The sequence below is a fragment of the Zootoca vivipara genome, chromosome 7 (genome assembly GCF_965207765.1).
Source record: "Zootoca vivipara chromosome 7, rZooViv2.hap1.1, whole genome shotgun sequence".
NCBI lineage: Eukaryota > Metazoa > Chordata > Lepidosauria > Squamata > Lacertidae > Zootoca > Zootoca vivipara.
Window position 1 is genome coordinate 73726864 of NC_142590.1, and position 21999 is coordinate 73748862.

General features: G+C 44.3%; 1 protein-coding gene across 2 annotated transcripts in view; it reads right to left on the reverse strand.

Moving 5' to 3' along the window:
* The window catches only part of RBPJL (recombination signal binding protein for immunoglobulin kappa J region like), a 46414-nt gene continuing 24415 nt past the window's right edge, over positions 1 to 21999 (reverse strand). The window contains exons 4-13 of one of the 2 annotated variants that reach the window (XM_035121697.3): positions 20623 to 20748; positions 18222 to 18292; positions 16191 to 16300; positions 10160 to 10334; positions 8260 to 8397; positions 7280 to 7383; positions 6562 to 6702; positions 4844 to 4999; positions 2990 to 3093; positions 1 to 2471 (exon numbers count right to left, since the gene is read on the reverse strand). In XM_035121697.3, the coding sequence (XP_034977588.3) occupies positions 2198 to 2471; positions 2990 to 3093; positions 4844 to 4999; positions 6562 to 6702; positions 7280 to 7383; positions 8260 to 8397; positions 10160 to 10334; positions 16191 to 16300; positions 18222 to 18292; positions 20623 to 20748 (1399 nt within the window). In that variant the 3' untranslated portion in view covers positions 1 to 2197. The remainder of the gene's footprint in view (positions 2472 to 2989; positions 3094 to 4843; positions 5000 to 6561; positions 6703 to 7279; positions 7384 to 8259; positions 8398 to 10159; positions 10335 to 16190; positions 16301 to 18221; positions 18293 to 20622; positions 20749 to 21999) is intronic. The other variant, XM_035121698.3, reaches the window with a different exon arrangement.

Here is a 21999-nt window from a genome sequence, read left to right on the forward strand (position 1 = left end):
AAATGTAGGGTTGCATTCAACCTGAGGTGAACATTCCCGCAGTACAAGAACTTTCCTTAAGAAGTGGCATGTTCTCCCTTATCCTCCCTCTGTGTGCCCCCCTAAAATCTGATCTAGGGGTTCCCCCAATCCTCTGGACCATATTTAGGGATGGTGTGCATTACACCATAGGCAAAGGGTGTGTGTGTGAATACCATTGTTCTAGTAATAACCTGTTCGGGTTCAATTATTTATTTGAATATCACCTCTAATAAGTAAGATTTTGACAGCCCTCTCCTATAAATGTCAGGTTCCTTATTTTTATTTTTTTGGTCATGGGTCTGCTGTTGAACTGGGCAACAGTTGGCAACAAACTAGCTATGGGGCATCACTTTGGAGTTGAAAGGGTGGGCCAGGTGTTAACAAGGTCGGATTTTCATTTTTTCCTGTGAGCAAACGACTCTATGACAACACCCACCTTGACACAAAGCAGCATGGAAGCCCATCTCTCTGAAACCACCGGCACAAAATAACCCGAAATGCGCCAGCCACAGCTTTCCGCGGCTCCCACAAGACACACTGATGTACAAGAGACTCTTCCAGCTCTGGAGCCATGATCGGGGGAGGCAGAGAAAGGGCTTCTTGTTGGCACGACTCGCCTGGCACTTTGAGGATGCTGACGCTCGCTGGGCTGCGGTCTCTTTCCACCAGGCTCCTCTGTAGGCCTTCAGGAGTTCAACACAGGTTAAAAGCCAGTGTGTGGTTTTGGCACCGCACAGCTTTCTAAATAAGCTCCTAATGCTAAAGCAACATGCTTCAGAATATATGATTGGCCCTTTGATGCTGCATTCGCCCGAAGGTTCTAAATTAATCTTCAAAGCCCGCAACATGTGTACAGTGGGTATCTTGTGCATCCATGGAATTTGGATGCTTCTTGAGGCCCTTCCAAAACCGCTAGGGGACTCATTAATTAAAAAGCAGCTATGTGTGTGTTTGCCTATAAGTGGGACTGGACAGGGAAGATGTAGGGTTAGGCCCCACCTTAGGTGGCAGGTTGGGTGTGTGTGCATCCAGGAATGAGAGAGGAATCGCCTGAAATTGGATTGCAAAACAGACTCGCCTGTTCCAATCCAGGCAGATTATGATGATCTAGGCAGATCCTGCTCTTGTAATTTCAAAGCCCATGGCAGCAACAAGCCATGTGGCCCCTGGGACTGACCTGTGCTGGAGCTTTCCTAGGAAATGGTTAAAAGGACAGAGGCAACACTGCAGCCCTCAAGTCACCTTGCAAGTACTTTAATTTTCATTTATTTATTAACATTTATCTTGAAATGCAGGTGTCTGGCCATCTGAAAAATTTCTAACAATTGCTGTATGTACAGTACACTATCTTTTTTTATTTAAGTTTCAAATAAACGCAACGTAACTTATACAGCCCCGCATCCTCGTTCCATAGATAGTACAGCATATCATCTCCATAAGAAACAAGTCCAGGTGACCATCAAATGAATGTGTCTTTTCATATACAGGCATGTGATGCTGGTGTTCTGCAACTATGTTCTTTTGCCACTGCAGTCTAATAAGCGCTATTCCCCCCCCCCCACTCGTAATGTCCAAGAAATCCAGATTCTGCACTTGGAAAAGTTGAAATTCTGCAACCTGTATAAGTTATGCACATTGAACAATCCTGCATGATTTCCACGTAATGTATAATAGAATGCTATTTTGCACAATTTTTTTCAGCCTTGATAGTCACAACAGGCCCATCTTATTCAGCCACCTCTCTGGTGTTGGCGGTTTACAGGTGATATAGTTCATCACATACTTTCAGGTATATACATTAGGGCTGAGCGATATATCAATGTATCATACAAAACTTGTTTGAAGTCCATATTGTGATATCTGTGTCATAATTTTTGACCGGGCAATATATTGTGAATCATGATTGTGTGTGTGTGTGCTATGCAAAAATCACAATGCAGGAAAAAACTGTGAAGTCAGTCAATGCCTCTACATAGCTCCATCCCTATTTCAGAAATCATGATATACTGGTATATTGTGATGTTTAGCTGGTGATATATCACGATGCTGAAAACCAGATATTGCCCAGCCCTAAATAAGACATGAGAATTAAAGCTAAGATTCACAGGAAGCCAAATCTTTTGCTCTGTGCGTCGCCCAACTCCTGTTGAATCCTGGCATATACAGAGCACCAGCTCTAACTTTGCATGAAGAGGTGAAAGTTGGTCTTTGTGAACTGCTGATGGATGGTATCAAGCAAGGTGTCGGAATCGTGCATCACCTTTGGCAGGATTGGTTGTCCAGTGAAGAAACTCTGCTCTGGTGTGTATGTGAAACTGAAAGTGCTGGAATAAATCAGTCCGTCATTCCTTAGCAGTAGGAGAGGGACAGTGATGGGGTATCTCAGCCACCTCCAGTCACAGCTGAATGCAGAGATATCAGGAACAACACATACTAAGGTCTTGGGACTCCTAAGGAGGAAAAGAATGCACAACACAAGAAAAATGTGGTTTCTTCTCCCTTCCTGCAGTGACTCAAAGGTTTACATCAGCCCATTTCATTGAGCATTCATCCTGGTTTGCAGGAAAGTTATACGATGCCCATTGTTTATTGAACATTTGTTTAGATTTGTTTGTTATACAGTTATACAACACCACACCCAGCAATTATCCCACACATTCCAGTACATCTTCCATTCAAAGACTTCTGCAAGAACAAGGGGGCTTTCCCCCTCCTCTCCTTGCATGCCCCATACCCCCCAGGAGAATCTTTGGAACAGCACACAGGGGAAGGAGAAATGCTTTCGCTGATGGAGTGATCTGCTTAGTGCTATGTTGAATTCCTCCCTGTGAGTTTACAGCAAGTATACACTTGTTGAATGTAACCTGTGAACACCCCAGTTGTCTTGAACATACCCAAAGAATGGCAGCTGTGAAACTGCCCAGGTTAACATACCTTGTTTGCACAACAGATTGTCTCTTTGCTTTACCTGTACATGGTCTCGGCTTCCACATCTCCAAACCAAACCTTCAGGTTTGCATGCAAGTACTCGCCCTGCACTTCTAGCATCGCCACGTCCCCTCCACCTGCCAGCTGTGAGAAGCAGACCCAGTCGCAGGGAGAAAAGGTTATACACATCTCATCATGAAGTTAGAGCACAGCCTCGCCTCCCTCTTCCCCTTCCACCTTCTGAACCTTCTGGCATTAAAGAAAGCATGGGAGATTCCAGACTGGCTGTTTAATGGAGCATTCCTGCTGATGTATTTGGACAAGACTGTGTGGAGGTTATACAATGTTGCCTTTTCCTTGAGCATTCATCCTGATAAGGTGGTGTGGAGGTTACATGACATCTTGTTATCTCACATTTCCAGCGTAAATTCCTGGGACAGTTCTTATCTGACATAGGGCCTATAATATGGTTACCAGATTTTTTTTCAATGAATCCGGGGACACTTTGTTTTTGTTTTTTTAAAAACTGAGTAGCAACTGGGAGTCAGTAGTGGGGATCGCAAGGCAGAAGACCTTGGGCCCAAGCACACGTGCATATTGTATAAAGGTGCAAAACCCTTCTTTCATACCTTGTGAAACATAAATGCGCAGAGTTTTTAAAAAACTGGGCAACGGCGTGCCGCCCGCCATTGACTCCCAAGGCTTCCCCGATCTCCTGCCCCCTTCTCCCCTTTGTTTTGACAGATTGGGGGGAGGAGGCTCGGGAGTTGCGGGTGGGCTGCTGTTGCCCAAGAGGGGCGCAAGGTGTGCGGTTTCCCTACCAGGCAAGGTGCAAAGCACTTCTTTCACACCCTGTGAAACATAAATGCGCTGGTTTTTTAATTAAAAAAACTGGGCAACGGTCGGATGGCCGTGACTCCAGAGCCTCCCCCGACCAGTCAAAACAAAGGGGGCAGGGGGCAAGGGGCAGGGGATCTGTACCGCTGGATGTCCCCGGTTCCCCTTTGGCAGTGGCGGTGGTAGTGGCAGCCTCAGCAGCTCGGAGCCAGCCTGGTAGCGCAGTTGGCTCTGGCTGGCTTCAGGAGCTGCCTGCTGCTGTGGCGCCCGCCATTGTGCTGCACACAAGACACATCATATGGGGACTTCTGGAGAGGAAAAATGGTGGGTGGCACGGCAGCGAGCAGCTCCTGAAGCCAGCCAGAGCCAACTGTGCTACCATAATGTTGGCTGCCACATTTCCCGGGGACAGATTTGCAAATCTGGGAACATTCCGGGGCCAGAATTTGTCCGGGGACAGATTTGCAAATCTGGGGATATTCCAGGGACAGAATTTGTCCGGGGACAGATTTTCAAATCTGGGGACTGTCCCCGGGAGCCGGGGACGTCTGGTAACCCTAGCCTATAAAACATATTAAGAGGACAGAGAATAGGCAACAGCCTTCCAGCCAACATTTGTTAGATCTGAGTGATGTAGAGGCTGAACAATAGCATGTGGTGTCAACATAGTTCATTTAATATAAGTCACAAGTTTACCCTGTTTTCAACTCATCTTCCTTTCTCAAAGAGGCTCCCATATTACATACCCAAGTTTACACGCTTGTGGTTTACATTAAGTCAGCCAGAAGAATTGCTACCCTCCAATTTCACAGTCTGAATGACAAACCAGATGAGAACCCCCCTGGAACCCATCAGCATGCACTGAAAGAGTGAAAGAAGTGCACCTTCTGAGTATCCTGAGTATGGGAAGATGGGTGCGTGATTTAATCTCCTACAAGTAATCACATCCCAGGAAATGGGGATATTTCCGTATTTCATTAAAGCAGGTTCGCCAAAATTTCTGCCAGATTTTTTCCCTCTCCCTCACAAAGCAACCAGGCAGAAGAACTTGACTCACTTCCAGAGCTGTGATGAGAGGGACTGGGCTCACAGGATCCTGAATGCCAGTGAGGCAGTCACTGAATGTGTATTCTGCGGTTTCCGTCCCAATGATGGTCCAGCAAGAGCTGTCGTTCAGCAGCTCCCGGTTCACTTCCTTCGGACATGGTGATGCCTGTTTGAACCATCAACAACAACCTCACTGCGTATTTTAAAAAGAGGAGTTGAACTAAGCCCCAGTTCATGCTACCTGAATAGTGTGGTTGTGGTCAACTTTCTACTTGGAATTATTAAGGATCGCACTGGCAGTTCCCACATCAGTGCTGGTGACCCCCACCCACCCCAAGGAGGTGCTTTTCTGATGTGGGGGCTTTATGTCTGTAGCACTCCCAAGAGCTCATGGCACAGTATATGTGTCAGTCTTTAAGGTGTCATGTTGAGTTTAGTGTATTAGACTAACAAGGCTAGCCGTCTGGAAACTGTTCCAATTTCAGATGCCACTGACAGGTAGGTGATCCTGCTCACCTGTCAGAGTGGCCCATAGAGAGTTGGCTGCTTCTGGATCCAGTTCTCCCAACCAGATCCAGTTCTGGTGTATACAATGCTAAGTGAAGTGGACAATGCTGGCTCAATGAAAGGCAGGTTCCTACGTTCATACAAACGTTGCTGGACTCCAACTCCCATCAGCCCCAGATAGCATGTCTAATGGTCAGGGGCTGTGGGAGTTGTTGTCCAACACTATATTTGTGGACAGAGAAATAGGGATTTCTCAAAAAAAAAATTCCAAGGGGAGGAGAAATTCTCCAACAGTTTCTCAATCTAGGGTTCATTCACCATTAGCAACGGCAGTGACATAGGTTATTTTCTAAGCATTTTTCCACCACCCTGCTTCAAGTAGCAACACCACCAGCAGTGGCGGCAGCCAGGCCACCATTTTGTTTGAAGTCCAAAACTTGTTTGAAGTCCAAAACTTGTTTGAAGTCCATATTGTGATATCTGTTTCATATTTTTTGACCGGGCAATATATTGTGAATCAGGATTGTGTGTGTGTGTGTGCTATGCAAAAATCACAATGCAGGAAAAAACTGTGAAGCCAGTCAATGCCTCTACATAGCTCCATCCCTCTTTCAGACATCATGATATACTGGTATATTGTGATGTTTAGCTGGTGATATATCACGACGCTGAAAACCAGATATTGCCCAGCCCTAAATAAGACATGAGAATTAAAGCTAAGATTCACAGGAAGCCAAATCTTTTGCTCTGTGCGTCGCCCAACTCCTGTTGAATCCTGGCATATACAGAGCACCAGCTCTAACTTTGCATGAAGAGGTGAAAGTTGGTCTTTGTGAACTGCTGATGGATGGTATCAAGCAAGGTGTCGGAATCATGCATCACCTTTGGCAGGATTGATTGCGGCAGCCAGGCCACCATTTTGCATCTTCCACAATGTCTGGGACTTGTCATTATTTGGGGCACTGCATGTAGGAATGGCAACCGCCACTAAAATGGTTGAGAATGTCCACAGAAAATTCTGCAAAATGGTCTTCTTTTCCTGAGGGGCTTTGTTTCTCCCCCTTCTTGCTACTAAAAAAGGAATTCTGAAATAATTTCAGCTCTGCTCTAGCCCTGTGGCACAAATTCCAAATTAAATAATACAGCAATATTTTGATACAGCTGGGGTGGAGGGTGCTCTATCTCACTTGATCCCCCAGTTCTGCCCGTCATCCCTGTTACCTGGAACTGGACCACTTTCTCTGTGGAGAGGCTGAGATACATCCGGTCAGTGCCATGAAGCTGGAACGCACATTTATGCAGCTGGGAGACAGGTTCGTTCACATCCAACATCACTGATTGCTTAGCAACTTTCCGAATGATCTGGGGAGATGAATATACGCCTGGATTAACAGCAGCTCAGGGCGGGGGGAACCCTTCATGTTTTTGATTCTGGTATTGTCCTTAGGATACTGCTCTACTGAATTATCAGGACAGGGTTAGAAGGTTATCTCCAGATTTTACTGTACGGTTCTCAGTTCAAAAGACAAATAAAATGTGCATAAAAATTGTACTTTACAATTTTTACAATACTGCACAACACATATTTTGTGGAATATGACATTAAACGTAATATGGATTTTCATGAAGGGTGTTTTTTTTTAAAAAAATTGCAGAATGAATGCTGAACCTGGATGGAATGTATTTAGGACATGGACTACATAGTATGTGAAACACACATGATGGGCTGAAAAGATACTAATTGGTGGAATGTGGCAACCATGGCAAATTCCTGGGGAGGGAGAGGAGCTAGAAGAGGAGGCAACCATCACAAAATCTGGGTGAGGCACAGGATGCACGGCATAGTGTATTGAATTTCAGTTAACGCAAGAGAGTGACAGTGAGAAAGAGTTAAGATGGATTCTTGGTTTTTGCCTTCCAGTTGACTGCCAGTCCTTACCAGAGGGGGCAGGGCCATGCCGGTGGCTGTGCAGATGAGGCGAATGATGGAACCATAGTGAATGTATCCTTCTCGCAGGGGGAACTCACCCTGGGACTCACCCGCTCAATATAGACAAGGATGGGAGAAAAGGAAAAGAAAGAAAAGTGAGAAAAGGGTGAAAAGCTAGATGCAAAGAGCAAGAAGGAGAGACTTAACAGGAGCGCCTTATTTGACAAAAGGTTTTAAGACGGTGTGGGTAACCTCAGGCTTGGGGGCTGAGTACAGCCCTCCAGACCTTTCTTTCTGGCCCCCAGGCCACACCCCTTCCCAAGCCACACCCCTTCTTCCAAGGATGCACCCCTCACTGGCCCTGCCCCATGGCCTCCTTGAATGCTATTGCCTGGCTGCAAAGCACCCTTGAGCTGCGATAATGCCTTTTGCTTGCCTAGATGGAGGGGTGTAAACCTCTGGCACTTGTGTGGCTGGAATGTAGCCTAAGAGTCACACCTGTTTCTCCTCCCTCTTTTGCTTCTGGTCCCGCCCACCTTTGGCCTGTGGCCCCCAGAATGCTGCCTTTGAGGCATATGGCCCTTGAGCTGAAACACATTCCCCATCCCTGTTTTAAGGCAATCCCATTGATATAGACTCACTTGCAGTACCCAGATAGCAATCACAAAACAGTGTCTCCTTCCAAACCATATTTTATCCATCCCTTACACAAAACTCTCATCCCTTGGTCATTTTAACTCTATGGAGCAGTCCACCCTGGCCCCAAACATATTTATTAACTTCAACAGGGACGTTACAACGGATGCTAATTTTCCTAGTTTGATTAATTGCCAAGCCTTAATTAGCCACTTTTATTTTGGGCTAGGCTGCCACCCACTCCTGGGCACAGTGCCGCTGAATGTTGCAATGCCACTGGCTGGGAGGTCAGAACCACCAACGTCCCCACATTATTAGTGATTAAAAATGAAGATGTTGTTAGCAAACCTCACCCAGCTGAAGTGTAAAGGCTGCCCACTGCCTGGCACTTGCTGTGAAGGCGCCACCCTCAAACGAAAGATAACGGGTGCTGACAGTCTGGGAGCGCAGGCGGTTGAAGAGGGAGACCTTGGACCCAGATGGAATGCACACTGTGGGGTGGCAGGGGGATAGGAAGGAGAGCATCAGGGAAGAGATCAATGTAAATGGCTAAGTCCAGGTTTAATGCTGCAGCCCTGTACATGCTTACATAGGAACAAGCCCCATGAACACAGTGAGATTCGTGCAAGGAGTCAACATGTGCAGGATTTAGGGAAGCTGTTGCTGAAGACTCCACTTCTGCAACCCCAGAAATTTTGTCCTCCAGTAGCATTTTCCTCCTTTGCCAGGTGTTCTGTTGGGCTGGACAGAGGAGGAATGGTGGGAGCCCCCCCCCCTTTCCTGAACCTTCCCAAGGGCAGGAGACAGCATTGATTTAGAACAATGGTTTGCAGAAGAAGAAGAAGAGTTTGGATTTGATATCCCGCTTTATCACTACCCGAAGGAGTCTCAAAGCAGCTTACGAGTCTACCGCTCTTAACCACTACACCACACTGGCTCCACACTTTCAGAGGGGCATAGTCCTGGGGGGGGGGGGAAAGCTGGGAGATACTGGGTGAGGAACAGCTAGAAGTGGAAACACCAGGATAGAGAAAGCTGGCAGATTCAGTGTCTTTGGACAGCATTCCTGACCCCCCTTCGCCTAGGACTAGATGGGCTTTGACGGTGATAGAACAGAAAGCGCAGCGGTAACAAGCTCAGATTACCCAACGTAGGAGTGATGTAGATTAATAAGGATGGAGGGGGTGGGATATGCTTTCCTTTGTCTCTCACTGTATTAAATAAACTACTGTAACTGGTAATAATGCTCCTTTCGTTTGATCTGATTAATTACTGCCACTGGGGGAGGGATCCGATTCCCTGAAGCTGACATGTTCTTGCTTTAACATAGGAAGCTGCCTAATACCAGGTCAGAATATTTGTCCATCTATTCTCCAGGGGTGGGAACCTCAGGCTTGATGGCTGATGGTGGCCCCTCCAGGCATCTCCATCTTACTCTTGGACCTCTTCCCAGGCCACACCCCTCAACAGCCCTGCTTCACACCTTCCTTGAGAGTTTTTGCCTGGTGGAAATATGTCCTTGAGCTCTGATAATGCCACTTGCTTTTCTGGATGGCATACCCGCCAACATTTCTCCGCTGAAAACAGGGATGCACTATTCCGTTGTTGATGCTTTACTATTTAACCCCCCCCCATCTGACTGGGTTTACTCAGCCAACATATATAATAAAACATTAAACATAAAAAAATGCTTCCCTATACAGGTTTGCCTTCAGATGGCATGGGGGTCAGGTAACTCCACACCCTCCGACATTTCTTTGATGGAAATAGGGACATCCTAAGGAAAAGTGGGATGTTCTGGGTTCAAATCAGAAACTGGGACAGCTTCTGTAAATCTGGGACTGTCCCTGGAAAATAGAGATACTTGGAGGGTCTGGGATGGAGGATACAGAGTAAGTGTAGAAGCTATCCTACTGAACAAAGGAACATTTGGTTGCTCTGCTCACTTTTGTCTCTGGCCTTCCTACCTGGCACGTGGCCCTCAGAAGACTGCCCAGAAGAAGATGTGGCCCTTGAGCTGAGAAAGGTTCCCCACCTCTGGACTACTCTTACTTACTGGTACTGGTAGCAGCCATCTGGGATCTCAGATTCAGAGTCTGAACCAGCTTCTCCCATCTGCTCCTTTTAAGCATGTGCTCTATCTCCACGCTATGCCTCCTTCCTAGCCTGTTGCGTTACCTTCTCCAACTACAACCAGCCTAGCATCCTTTCTTGCGGCTTCCTGGCAAGGTGGCTGCCTCCATGTCCACTTACAGTCCGTATTCTTCAGGGATTGCTTCTTCTGGGAGGGCTTGGAGATCACTTTGATCAGCTTGCTGTGGAATGTGCCGATCTCCAGCCCGTTGCTGAAGAAGAGATTGACGACCAGCCGGAAGTGCTTCCTCTTGTCTGAGTCTGAAATGTACAGAGCTTTGGCACAGCTGAACACCTGCATCAAAGGGGGGGATTGTTATGGCTACAATCCTGTACACCAGTGGTTTTCAAAGGGTGGAAGAGGCTTGTTTATAATTATATTTTGGGAATGATGCATGTTCTTATGTAGCTGCATTGCTTTATACTTTCTTGACATCCCACGATCATATTATAAATCAGTCCTGTTCTATGTTATAAATCAAGCAGTGCTAAGAGTTGCTTCTGTTTGTTTTCCAATGCATTTCTTATCAATAAAAAAAATCCACTTTTTTATCCTGAAAGTGGGGCCCAGAGGAAAAAAAGCTTACACTTACCTTTGTGTAATGCCCATTGTACTCAAAGGGTCTTACTTACAGGTGGACACAAACATGATCGAACTGTTAGCGCAGGGGTCCCCAAACTAAGGCCTGGGGGCCGGATGCGGCCCAATCGCCTTCTAAATCCGGCCCACGGATGGTCCAGGAATCAGCATGTTTTTACATGAGTAGAATGTGTCCTTTTATTTAAAATGCATCTCTGGGTTATTTGTGGGGCATAGGAATTCGTTCATATTTCCCCCCAAAAAATATAGTCCGGCCCCCGACAAGGTCTGAGGGACAGTGGACTGGCCCCCTGCTGTAAAAGTTTGCTGACCCCTGTGTTAGTGTCTTCAATGTGCAGAACAGGAAGACTTTAACAACAACTGTGTAAATTGGATTACAAACCATCTTGCTTTGATAGAGAGATTAGGTTATACAACCCCTGGGAAAAAAAGCAGCAATGTTTTAACAAGATGAAAGGAAGGGATGGTGGGGGGGGGGACCTTCCAAGCAAGAAATATAAAGAAATGAGATGGTAGGGCATCGTTTTGTCTCCAGGACCAGTGAGCAGAAAAACAAACTGGCCTTCTCAGGGAATCGCATCAGTGTGAACTATCACTAGCTCAGCTTGTCACCAGCAAGAATGAAATGTGGGACGAAGCAACTCCCAGCAGAACTCATAATGGTCACCATTCACAGCCCTTTGAGGTTCATTTAAAGGGGAATGTGATTAGAGATGTTATTACAGGTGGGATGAAAAACTTGGGGATGGGGAAGGCTTTATTTACTTTGGGGTTAGGGAAATCCAAATGGAAAATTAATGTTCACGTGCAATTGGCTGTGCACAGCACAAGGAATCTCCTAGGTTTACAGTTCCCAGTCACCTTGGCGCTCCCTCCCCCCCCCTCTCTTCTGATAGGCTTTGCTTTCACAATGAGTTAAGCATTGCAGAGACAAAGGTCCCTTCTGTAGCCTTCTTGGCCCTTCTCCTGGCCCCAGCATTCTTCCAAGGCTGGAGATAATGCCACAGACATTTTGGTTCTATAAAAAGGTGCCAAGCTATCGCTCCCGCTCTTGATCTTTTGGGACCATTTAGGGGTTTCTTTCACCGCTTATCTGCCAATGAAAGAAGGTACTTTCACTTGGCAGCGAGCAATATCTATGTTCATCAGTAGAAGCCTACAGCTTTGCAAGCTGCGTAATCCCTGGCAGATCACCAGCCACGGAAAAAAAGCTGTGGAAGGACAAAGGCAGCGACGAAGGCAGATGGGTTTCTTTGAAGCTCCGGAGAGTCTGGCAAGAGGATAGTGATGTGAAGGAGTAAACAAAACTGACTTTTACGGAGGAAGAAACTGCGAATGCTGCAGAAGAAGGCAGAGGAGAACCAATATATTTGATCAAGTCTTCTGGAAAATGGTCAACATTTGAGCATTTCTAAGTGGATACCTGTAGCTATCCTTCGGGAGGTTGTGGAATCATCTTCATTGGAGGTTTATTAAGCAGAATTTGGATGGCCATCTGAAATGAATGCTTTAGTTGAGATTCCTGAATTGCAGGGGGTTAGACTAGATGACCCCTGGGGTTCCTTTGAACTCCACAACTTTATGATTCTACCTGCCTGATACATGTGTTGGTGAACTCACAGTTGTCTCATTTCACCCTTATTTTAAGGTGCGCGCCTAAATCATCTTTGGTGTACAGCAAATACGTGTGAAAGGAGCAGTGTGCAAAAATGTAAGGTGCCATGCGTTGAAGTATACATATTAAACTTTTGAAAATTCAATAAAAAAATGATTAACAAAAAAAAAGTAAGGCCCTTTCTCTGTTAGCTCATGTGATTGATCGAATGACCTAAGCTGTTGGCATCTGCCGTGGTTTGCGTGGGAAGTGAATTGCCATCTCTTCCTCCTAGTGGGAGGCTCCTGTCCTAGGGCCCTGACATTTTGTAGGCTAGTCTGTATGTCATCTGACATATATGCCCTTGCGGCACATGCCAGCCTGTAGCATGATGCTAGACTAGACTTCATCCAAGGGCAGTGTGCCTGTCTGGGGGCAGGCTTCCTGCAACTTTCCGTTACAGGAACGCAAAAGACATTCGAGCAAATCAAAGGCCTTTTAGTCTCTCAAGCAATAGTGCCCCGAGGGATCGTTCTCCTATCAAGTTACCAAGACTTTACGATCTAAGATGGGTGTTGCCTCTTCCTGCTCAAGGCACTAGCTGATCTCCTTAGAGACTTAATGCCCCCATACCAAGCCCAGCATTTCATTCGCCTCTTGGCTGAGGCCATGTTTAAGATGTCACAATGCTTGTTTATCCAATGGCAAAGGAGTGGTAATGGGAAATCACTTGGTGTTCCAATAACATCACACATTTATTTATAGGAATTGACCCCATATCCTTTTAATCTGGTGGCTATGTTTTGGTGGCTCGGCTCCAAAGAGGCTCCGCAGCTCATAAAGAATCAGAACTGGGAAGGATGGTAAATACGAGCACTGTGTCGAAATTTCACAACATTCAGATTTCATATTGGATTGTGGCACTGCCTTTTCTTCCTAGCGGTACGCAATGGTATGCAGTACCGCCACCTTTTTTTTGGTGGTGGTGGTTGGAAGGAAGCAGGAGGGCTCTTGGAGTCCGTTAGAGCATTGCGCCTCCTTCCCTAAGCTGGGCAAACACTTCCAGGGCTTGGAGGAAGGAGGCGTGAGCCTGTGTCCTGGCAGTCTGTGGGGCCGTATAACCCTGTGGCAGGCATCATCTGTTGTCTGATGCCAATGACTGATTCTCTCCCAATGCAAACACCAGCTTCAGAGGAGGTTTTTTTTTATCAAAACCACAGAAGGGGATTTGCAGTTTTAAAAAGAAACAAAGCTTATTCCTGTCAAACTGGCAAAAATCTATAGAACAAGTGCTAATAAGTGCTGGAAGTGTAAAGAGAAAGAAGGTCAATTTTACCACATGTGGTGGGAATTGTAAAATAATTAAAAGTTATTGGGAAATGATATATGATGAACTGAAGAAGATGTTTAAAATAACCTTTGTTAAAAAGCCAGAAGCTTTTCTGTTGGGTATAATTGGACAGGAACTACCAAAAGAGCAGAAAAAGTTGTTTTTGTATACTACAACGGCGGCTCGGATTATACTAACCCCAAAATGGAAGGACGACAACATACCAACAAAAGAAGAAAGGCAAGGCAAGCTTATGCAATATACAGAAATTGCAAAGCTGATGGAAAGAATCAGAGACAATGATAATGAAGAATTTAAAAAAGACTGGGAACCTTTTATTGTTGTATTTACAGAAATACTGTAAAGATATGGACTCACTAGAAGGGTTTGATTAAACACTTACAAGTAAGAAAATAAGATCAAAGGTTAAGTAAGGATAACATGGAATGAAATACACTATAAGATGTAATCCTGAAGGAAAATTTGGTATAAAACTGATAAGAAAATAAGAGTATCAAGGTATAAGATTATAAAAATAAGGTAATAATTAAGCAGTAGTAGTAAATATTTAAAGAACCAGAAAGGGAAGTCACGGTGTGTGTGTGTGTTCCTTTTATATGACAAATGTTACATTGTGTTGTTTGATTGAATATAAAACTGTAAACATTCAAGAAAATCTTTTTTAAAACCCCCCAAAATACCAACAAAGTTTGCTTGTTCAATGAGACTGCCAACAACCTGGCAGCATTAGGGAAGGGGGGAAAAAGGTATTCAGAGCTATTATATTAGAGACCAGTGACTTTTGATGTCCCCTCTCCTTTCCATCCCATCTCGTCATTAGAACTTACAACTAAAAACTTGATCTGGAGTTTGCCTATTTCCTCCTCCCTTCCTGTTCATTTTCCTTTTGTGCTTTGCCTTTTAAAATTGTAAGCCTTAGGGCAGGGAATTGGGTTTGTTTGTTTTAATAATAATCTGATCTGGGAGCCTTATCTGGCTGAGGAGTAGAATTTATAAAACACAAACAAACAACAAACAAACAAACAGATTCTAACTGCCATTGCATGGTAGATGGAAAGGCCCAACTTCCAACTCACTGGCAGTCCCAGTGAGGATCACATTGGCTGGGTTGTGTGATGTGTGGTGTACCTTATCTGAGTCTGATCCCTGCTAATCTATACCTTTCATGCACGATGGCCATCATGATGACATGGTGCCAACAAAATAAATAAAAAATTCCTTCCAGTAGCACTTTGGAGACCAACTAAGTTTGTCATTGGTATGAGCTTTCATGTGCATGCACACTTCTTCAGATGACAAACTTAGTTGGTCTCTAAGATGCTACTGGAAGGAATTTTTTTTCTTTCGACTACGTCAGACCAACACAGCTACCTACCTGTAACTAAATCATAGTGCCAAGTTACACAAGTTATGGACCTTGCCTTTCTCCCTGTGCACAGTGGAACCCTGTGAATGGCTGTACGCATAACACCACCTGCTGGATTTGGAAGACTGTACCTGAGTCCTTGGCTCAAACAATCCCCTTTGAGCTCTGTTTTCTTGCAAAATGTCACTGTTTATGAGGCTTCAACTTGTTTGAACTCTCACTACAACTCGAGCCATGCTCCACATCTTCTTTCTTCAGCATGTCTCAAGGCTGCTTTTGGATTGTTTCGGTACTGATCAGTCGATAAGGAACAATTTCTAATATGTAATTGCCCTTGCAAGACGTAAAAGATTACACACTAAACTATAGTATTTAAAATACTGTAAAAACAAACAGAGAAAAAGAATGGCATGTATGGGGCAGGGCAAAGAGGGCACAATCTAATGCATACCTACTCAGAAGTAAGCTCAAAGTTCAATGGGACTTATTCTCAGGTAACTGTACAGTATAGGACGGCAGGCTTAAAGCCAAAAAGATTAAAGCAAGTGTCGCATGTGGGTTAAATTCAGTTTAAACTGAATTCTCCCATTGAAAACAATTAATTTGACTGGGCCATGCCTCAAATTACTGGGGGAAAAATCAGGAAACAGCATCCCCCCCCTCTGCAAAAAAAGCAGCAGCAGTATTAAAAAAGAATGAGCATAAATATGTTCAATGCAAGACACAATTGTTATGTTTTGAGATCCATCATCATCATCATCATTTTTTTTTAAAGCGTGAGCTGAGTTTATTAACAATACATATCATAGCTGCCCTGAACAGATCCACCTTAGGAACATAGGGAGCTGCCTTATACCGAGTCAGACCATTGGTCTGTCTAGTTCAGATGGTCCATCTAGGCTCAGATGTAGCTGAGATGAGATGTAGAGCAGATGTAAATCAGATCTAGATCAGATGTGGTTCATCTAGCTCAGGCCATTGGTCTATCTAGCTCAGGTGTGTTTACAGTGACCTGAAGAGGCTCTCCAGGGTTTCAGACAAGGCTCTCTCCCAGCCCGACCTAGAGATGCTGGAGATTGACCTGAGGCCTTCTGTGTGCAATGCAGATGTTCTACCCATAGCTGTCAACTTTTCCCTATTCTCGTGAGGAATCCTATTCGGAATAAGGGAATTTCCCTTAAAAAATGGGGAAAAGTTGACAGCTATGGTTCTACCACTGAGCCTTCATTTGCTGCTTACCTTGGAATCTAGCTGCTCCTCAAAGTTTAGCTTCTGGGTCTCCACGTGGCTGCTGCTTGTGCCATCAAGTCCTATATAGCCACATACTTTGGAACTGAAGTCTGTTGGATCTTTGGCAGGAAAAGGAAAGGAAGTGAAGCAGAGATATCATGATGACCTCTAGGAAGCAGCAACATACGCAGAGAGTACCTCACTAGCTACACCTGATATGCAAAACCAACCCGGTCCACATGCTTGTTGATATTCTCAAAGAATTCTTTGTGGTCAGTTTTTATCTCCATCTAAAAAGAGGGTGTTGAAAAGAGAGCCCAGGACCTCCTATGTTCCAGCATAGCAGGGCTTGTTCACACTGGAGTTTACTGTGTGCTTGCAGCTGTTTGTGTTCCCATTTAATTTGCACAGTCCTCAAGAAATTACCCTTAATCTCACCAATATCATTGCTTCCCCCCTTGTAAATTCGTCACCTGATATGGGAAAAATCTGACTGCTTCCCCCCTTGTAAATTCGTCATCTGATATGGGAAAAATCTGACAAATTGGGGGAAATGGGGTTCCATTTTCATTGCAGATGCCCCCCCCAGTGCTTTTGAGTGGGTGCCTCAATTGTCACTTTCTGCTCCTCCTCCTTCTATGCTTTCATTTCTCTTCTGATTGTGCACTAGCCTATTTCCAGTATGCTCCTGGACAGAGGAATATATGTATTTATTTTGATCCCTTCTGATTTGCACAAACCCAGAAAACTGCACAAGCACATTTACAATTGCTTGACTGGGTGCCTTTGCACACTTCTTGTCTGGGGATTTTTTTTAAAAAAAATTACCCCCCCCCCCAAGATACACGTACATACAGCTATTTGTGTGCATGCCCTGTTCATACTTAACTGACATACAGGTAACTGAATCAAGAATTAGAAAGCATTACAATTCTATGATTTGATCACAAAAGTGAAAACCTGCAGGTAAGAACAGGAAACATTGAAGTTGCTTCACATATACAAATTCCAAATACATGCAGGTGTGGACTGCTCTGGTCTAATCTGAAGGAAGGGAAAGTGGATTAACAGCTAAATAATGTTCAAATGCAGACCCAGATCTCCCCTTTCAAAGCAATGCCGGTCTTTGTGTGATCACCTTCCTCTGCCCCTTGATGCGTCAGCAAATCCTGAGGCTGTAAAACTCTCCCTGTGGTCTGGACACATTTCCTGTAGTTGGCAGCCCAACCTGCAGCCCAACTGCTCCATATTTTGTGGTGTTTTTACAGGCTGATAGTTGGGGGGTGGTGGACTTCTCTGTAGCCACTGCAGTCAATAATCTGTCAAGTCTACTAGGAAGCAAGGGCCAAGGTAAACTTTGACCTAAGTACCGTAGACACATGTCCTGTTGATTCCCTTCGGTGTCCTATGGCAAAGAGTGATCAAAAGGAGCAGGGACACCCTTAGGCTAAGAAAGGAGGTGGCAACAGGGACTCTGCATGGCTCCAGATGAAAAACATAGTTGCATGGCGTGAGAACATAGTGGTGGCTCAGTTGAGAATGGGTGGCATTGAGCATATACTGTAGTGCTTTTCAACATTCAAAGCACCTCATGTGCATTATCTAGCTGCAATCTTTGCAAGAGACCTGTGACTTGAGTAAATGTTATTACACACACACACACACACCCTATTGCAGATGAAAGCAACTGGGGCTGAACTTGCCTAAGGACACCTAGTGAGTTCAGGGCAGAGGTGCGATCCAAACTGGGCACCTCCTGATTCTAAAGTAGGCACTTGTTCATTCAATGGCAAAAAAGGAGGAGCTACATCACCAAAAAAGAGAAAAACTATTTGCCCATTGACTTTTATGCATAGAGGCAAACTTAGAAATAATTACTATAATTTAAATAGAAATACAGTGATATAGAAACATTTGGGGGTTGTCCAGCCCAACTCCTCATCAAGGGACTCAGTGTCCCCCAAGTCCATGATCACTCAGAGAAGAATTAATGGCAACAGCGGAGAAGACTTCAGATGACAAGTGACAGCTGGGCAATACCTTTCATGTCTTCCTTCTTCAACTTCCAGCCTGGTCCAGTCAGGTAAACGCAAGGCGGGGGGCAGAAAAACCTGAGAAGAAAAGAAAAAGTATTTTGTCAGTAGCGAAAATGATTAAGCTGAGAACACTTCTCTGACAAGAGTCGTGGTCCCCCCCCCCCCCCCGAGAATTATGATACAAAACACATCACCATTATTTTATAAAAAGATGCAACGAAGGCTTGTACAAGGCAACACGCAGAAAAAAAATGGCAAGTATGGAAATAATTTTTTGAGCAACAAAATGGGGCAGGGTAGGATAAGAACAACAACAAAAAAGCAAACAAAGAGGGCCATATATTACTGTAATTCCTTTCCTAAGAACACCCACAAGGTTAGAAAATATAAAGGGGCTGTTTGAACAGGTAAACAGGTAAAATCGTTAGTAGGATTGGAATATCACTTGCCGTTTAAGGGTGAATTCTGGACACAATAGAGATGTAAAAGATTTGGATCATCATAAAAGATGCAGGAGGAAATTATTAATAATAGGACCCACAAAGGGGGAGGGTGGAAGTCCAGGAGATTCCTTGGAATCTTGTTTTTATGATTTCTGTTTGATATCTCTCTAAAATGTTAATTTGAAAAACCAAATCAATAAACTAAATAAAATAAAATATAAAGGGGCACCTATAAATAAAACTTTTCAGAAATCTTTTTTTCCTTATTAATTTATATAAGATTTAATACCAAGATAGCATTACTATGTACACTGTACAGGGATTTGTGTACAATATACACACAGAATTCCTATTATAACCTTCTGGATAACTAAATGATCACCCCTATTAAAGAGCAGTGGCATGGGCAAATGACTAAGCTGTCATGGTTCAATCTGGTACACACATGTTCCGATTCCTGCTGAGCCATAACATTCGCAGGATAACCTTGGACAGGTCATTACTTTGTATATGGAACTGTTTTTAATTGTTTCCAACATACGGAATTGTACTCATTGTTCATGTTTTTACCAAATTACTTTCCATAGTGCTGAGCAGGCACAGGGGTCTCTTGTTATGATCTGGGCTCCAGACATCAATATGGAGTAGCCACATCTATCAGAGGCGCAGCGAGCTCAACATGCCCCCCTACCGTGGAAGATGTGATTATATAGAGGGGAACGCTCTCGTTTCTTCACTTCTCCTTGAGGACTTGTCCCTGTGACTGTCTCAGCCTGGAATGTGGAAGTTTCACAGGCTGGGAACAGAGTTTACATTCACAGTGAGATCCTTAGACCAACACAAATAAATTGAGGTCCAAAGGTTTGGAAACGTGTTTTCCTGTGTTTTATTTGGGTTTCCGCTGTCTTTAAACTCACGTGAATGGCTAGGATTCATGCTGCATTGGTAGTGCGTAAAAACGTTGGTAATAAAACACACCAGAATGGGTGGTTTTATACTCCCATGCCATAATAGTATTTTTGAGGATGTTAATTATCTGACTCATTTAGACTTTAGCCTAACAAGTTTAGGGCCAGTTCTTTGGAAGGATAGCTGTGTTTCCGTTCATATATTGTTACTGGTGGCACAAATTAGGGAGTTTTGCATTAAAATTCAAAACAGAGTCATAATAGCAATAATAGCAATAATTTATATTAATGATGGTTTATTTCTTGTACCTCACCTATCTGACTGGATTACCCCAGCCACTCTGGGTGGTTTCCAACAAAATATAAAGGAACAAAACAAAACAGCAAACATTTAAAGCTTCCTGAAACAGGGCTGTCTTCCGATGTGTATGAAAGGACACATAAAACAAAAATTTATCCTCCATTGCTAGTGGAAACAATTCAGGTTTCAGCAACACAGTGTAATAGGGTTAAGCAAAAACGCAAGTGGGGAAATCTTCGCAAAAGTTATACATTGGCAACACAAGTGAATTCTGGCTCTATGCATTTCCTGGAAATGGTGATTCCACCAAAGAATCCTGTGAACTATAGTTTGTTATAGGTGATAGGAATTGTAGCTCCATGAGGAGGTAAGCTACCACTTTCAGGATTCTTTGGGTGAAGCCACATACCTTATATCAGTGGTGGCCAAACTTGGCCCTCCAGCTGTTTTTGCACTACAACTCCCATCACCCCTAGCTAGTCAGGGATGATGGGAACTGTAGTCCCAAAACAGCTGGAGAGCCAAGTTTGGCCACCGCTGCCTTATATGTTATAGTGTGGATGTGACCTAAGAAAGGGAATCGGATACCTCAGAAGCAGAGCTGGGTGTGCTTGAAAAACTACTGGAACACCATGAGACCCACAACTCATTTCACGCAGAGCACATACGCACACGCCACCTATTTAGTCTCTCTACTGTGGAGAGCCCCATGAAAATTCTGATTTTAACAGGAAGTTCAAGGTGATTTCCTACCTCTTTTCACTGCCATACGATTTCTGAGCAACTTTTGCATGGACTATCAGCACAGTCCGGTCAGATGGGAGCTGAAGGTACCTGCGAACTCCATTTTGGAGAGGGTCAGCTCCCTCTGGATTGGATCTGCATTGGAGGCAGTAGAGTAGAACCACAGGTATAAGTAAAGGGAGCTCAGGTGTATCATTTGAAAAGCCAGAACACATGATCAGCAGCCTCATGTATCACATTGATTACTGGATTCCTCCATTGGCCTGTGATATTGCGCTGCCTCTCTTTCTCCAGGGATACTTCCATAGTGTGAAATAACAAGGTGGTATACCACAATAATTTATTATAGTGTCAAAAGGCCCAGGAGAAATTATTTCTTTGATTCAGCCCTTAAATTCCAGATGTGGTTATATAAACCTCCTGTTGCATGTTGAATAACATATCTTGGCAAAAATAGAAGAAGAATAGCTGAATTGTACTCTATTAAATGAGAATCCCTTTAAGATGGCTCATCTACCAAGGATATGCTTTGGTAAGGAAACATAAATCCAACAGGAAAGAACACTGTTCTTTGCAACATCCAACAATGTTATTAAGCCACCCAAAGGCTTCAGCCAACTGGCTGGTTATCTCCTCTCATTGTTTTCTTTTTGCTCAGTCCCCTGCCTCCTCTGCCCTTTCCCCAGGTTCCAGGTTCCTTGTCTGTTTTGTACTCCCTTTCTCAGCCATCTCTTCCTCTGGGCTTCCTTCTCCTTAACTGTCCTGTCTCCTATGACCTACTTCCAATCCTCTAACTTCCTCATAAACCACTTCTGTCCTTTGGGCCAGTGTGAGGCTTTATCCCAGGCATAGGCAACCTTGGCTCTCCAGATGTTTTGGAACTACAACTCCCATGATCCCTAGCTAACAGGGCCAGGGGTCAGGAATCATGGGAGTTGTAGTTCCAAAACATCTGGAGAGCCAAGGTTGCCTCTGCCTGCTTTATCCCAAGCAAAGCTGACAATGATGCTTGCCCTCACATAAATTGGACTGACAACATGCTGACAATTCTTTACTCCTTGAAGTTGAAACCTTTCGAATCCTGGACAATCCATACCAGGAGATTTACTGCAAAAGCATGTTATACCTTCCAAGAAAATGCCATGTACTTGTGCAAAACTGTTGCCTTTACCTAGGTATTGCATTTTAAAACTGACAGCCACAGTGTGGTGTGGTGGGTATATTTGAGGGTAGCAGGTTATGAAGAAGCTCAACATTGATCACATTTCTCCTGATATATATAGGAACTGGGACGCCTGGTGGTGGAAAAACAATTCATGTTGCAGATCGCTCTGGTACAGAGCTATAAGCACTGACGTTTCTTTTGCCTGTCTATTTTATGCATTG